At 36.2% G+C, this 2,500-nt stretch overlaps 1 protein-coding gene across 1 annotated transcript in view; it reads right to left on the bottom strand.

Moving 5' to 3' along the window:
* Window positions 1-2,500, bottom strand: part of LOC125042123 — a 3,831-nt gene that overhangs the window by 466 nt on the left and 865 nt on the right. Inside the window, exon 1 of the mRNA XM_047637588.1 lies at window positions 1-2,500. This exon is cut by the window's left edge and continues 466 nt beyond it; it is cut by the window's right edge and continues 865 nt beyond it. Within this exon, the coding sequence (XP_047493544.1) occupies window positions 1-2,500 (2,500 nt within the window).

Below are 2,500 nucleotides of genomic sequence, written 5' to 3' on the forward strand. Positions count from 1 at the left end.
TACAATCTAGTAACAGGATGTTTATTCGGTATTAACATGAAATTTTCTTGATTCCAATTGTCTTTCAACCACTTAGAAATTCGTTGTCCTACTACTATAACTCCCCTTTCAATTGATGGTCCCAATCTTTTGAACCTTGTTTCCCAATCAGTCATGCTCTTTTGCACTTCTTTGACCCATAATATTTCTGCATCTGTAATCCCTTGAACTGTGGGGCTTCTTAGAATACCTTTGAAAGACTTGTATTTGAATACATTCATTACCCTACATGTAACTCTCAACAATTTGTAATAGTCACTATAACTATTAACATCAATTAATTGTATATCACCATTCTCATGACTTGCATTATTAACCGTCATGATAATACCAATTCTGTCAGTTAACTCATCCTTTTGGATTTGTGATCTTACAATTGATGAGTTAACTATGTGGTAAATTCCTTCAAACTTCCATGTAAACTCCTTTAATATAGATTCTCTTAATCTAGCAGCCATAAGAGCTGCACATAGTTCTAACCTAGGAATTGACATTTGCTTTATTGGTGCAATCTTATTTCTAGCTGCTATCAGATGTGACTCAAATTCATCTTCACCAATTTGCCACCTCACATATGCACAAGCTCCGTATGCTTGCATGCTACCATCCGAAAATATTATTAAACTTGGTTTACCAACTACATTGGATGGTATCAAGGATCTTCTAAAAGTCAATCTCTCTAACTCATACAATTCCTTAAAAAACATCTTACATTCCTTAACCGTGGAAACATCAAGTGTATCATCCCACTTGATTCCGCCATCTTTCGATTCACCTTTGGAAATCACGAGTCTCATCAAAATTTTAGCTTTGAGCAATACTGGTACAGCAAACCCTAATGGATCACATATATATGCAATTTGACTCAATAGCATTCTGCGTGTTAAATGTTCTGGAAATTTATCATCAATTTCATCTGAATTTAAATTTGGACCACTTCTGACCTTTCTTATTCTTGAAGAAAAATTAAGTTTTACCGTAAAGAAAAAATGATCCTCCAACGGGTTCCATTTCAATCCTAAGATCTTCTCATGGTCAGATTTTATCACATTGACCTTGCAGCTTTCATAATGCCCACTGACAATCCAATGTTTAACTCTGAAACTTCCCTGAGACAATATCTTCTCCGCATCCTGTATTAACTTGAATGCATTCTCAACGGTATCAGTGGAATATAGTATGTCATCAACATAAGTATTATTAATAATCATATCTTGCACATCTGGATATTCCTTGCCAAATTTCTCTACAGTGTGTCTCAACGCTAGCGTAGCTATGGTACCACTAGGCTTATCTCCAAACGTTACTGTGGTAAGAGCATACTGATCAGGTGGTTTCTTGTCATCCAAATCCCTCCATACAAATCTGTGTGTATGTTCATCCACTGTGCTGAGCTTGACAGTATGGTACATTTTAGCTATGTTGCCTGCTATAGCTATATTATTCTGTCTAAACCTAAATAAAACTCCCAGTAAGCTGTTCAGGATATCTGGCCCCTTATATTCTCGTATCTCTTCCTTAGTTAATTTCCTCGCCACTCCCCTATGAATCATATCTTCTATCTCTCTCTGATACTTCATGGCATATTCATTGCCCAGTTTCTTCAATCTATTCTCTGTAGTTTTTAATCTAGCATTAGCTACTTTAATATTGTCTTTCAAATGCATTGGATCCCTTAGCCATGGATACTTTGCTAGCCAGCATTTCTGCTCCTCATTATATAACAATCCTTCCTCAATCAATGCTAGTTCTCTTTCTTCTTTTAAATTTATGCAATTAGGTTCAGGACATCCTCGACACACACACTTTATACACTGTGGCTTACATTTTGTTCCCATTTCCTCCATGGCAAAGAATTTATCCAATTTAGTCTTTAAGCTATCTGTTGACTCTATGTTACTTTCCTTCAAATCTACGAGACTAGACAGTTTATGAGTTCTCACCAGTATATGATTGCTGGTGTTAGATCCATTGGTAATCTTGTCATGTCTACCTCGAATGCTGAACCCAAATTGATTTTCCAGTAACTGAATGCCCTTATTGTCTTCAACAACCCTTGGCAGTATTTCACAACAATCTGTACCGATGAGCATATCAATTTCCCCATATGGGAGATCCACCTCTACGTTCGAGATTCTTACAAAAAGTTCAGGTAATCTGGATAAATCAATCCTTTTGATTTTGGAAGATATTTCATTCATACCGACAGCATCCACATTCCAAACTTTACCATTCTTATCAGTTAATGGTACACAGTATGTTTTACTTGATTGATATTCAATCGTGTTGCCTACCTTGACCAGAGATAAATTTACATCCTTTCCACTCAATCCTAACTTCTTGGCCATCCTATGAGTAATTAAAGAAGTATCTGAACCCGGATCCCACAATATAGTGATGGGCAGATTTTTACTATGCACCGTACTAATATTCAACAAAGCTTTGCCTCTCTTCTCCATTA

The sequence above is a fragment of the Penaeus chinensis genome, chromosome 31, assembly GCF_019202785.1.
Source record: "Penaeus chinensis breed Huanghai No. 1 chromosome 31, ASM1920278v2, whole genome shotgun sequence".
Taxonomy (NCBI): Eukaryota; Metazoa; Arthropoda; class Malacostraca; order Decapoda; family Penaeidae; genus Penaeus; species Penaeus chinensis.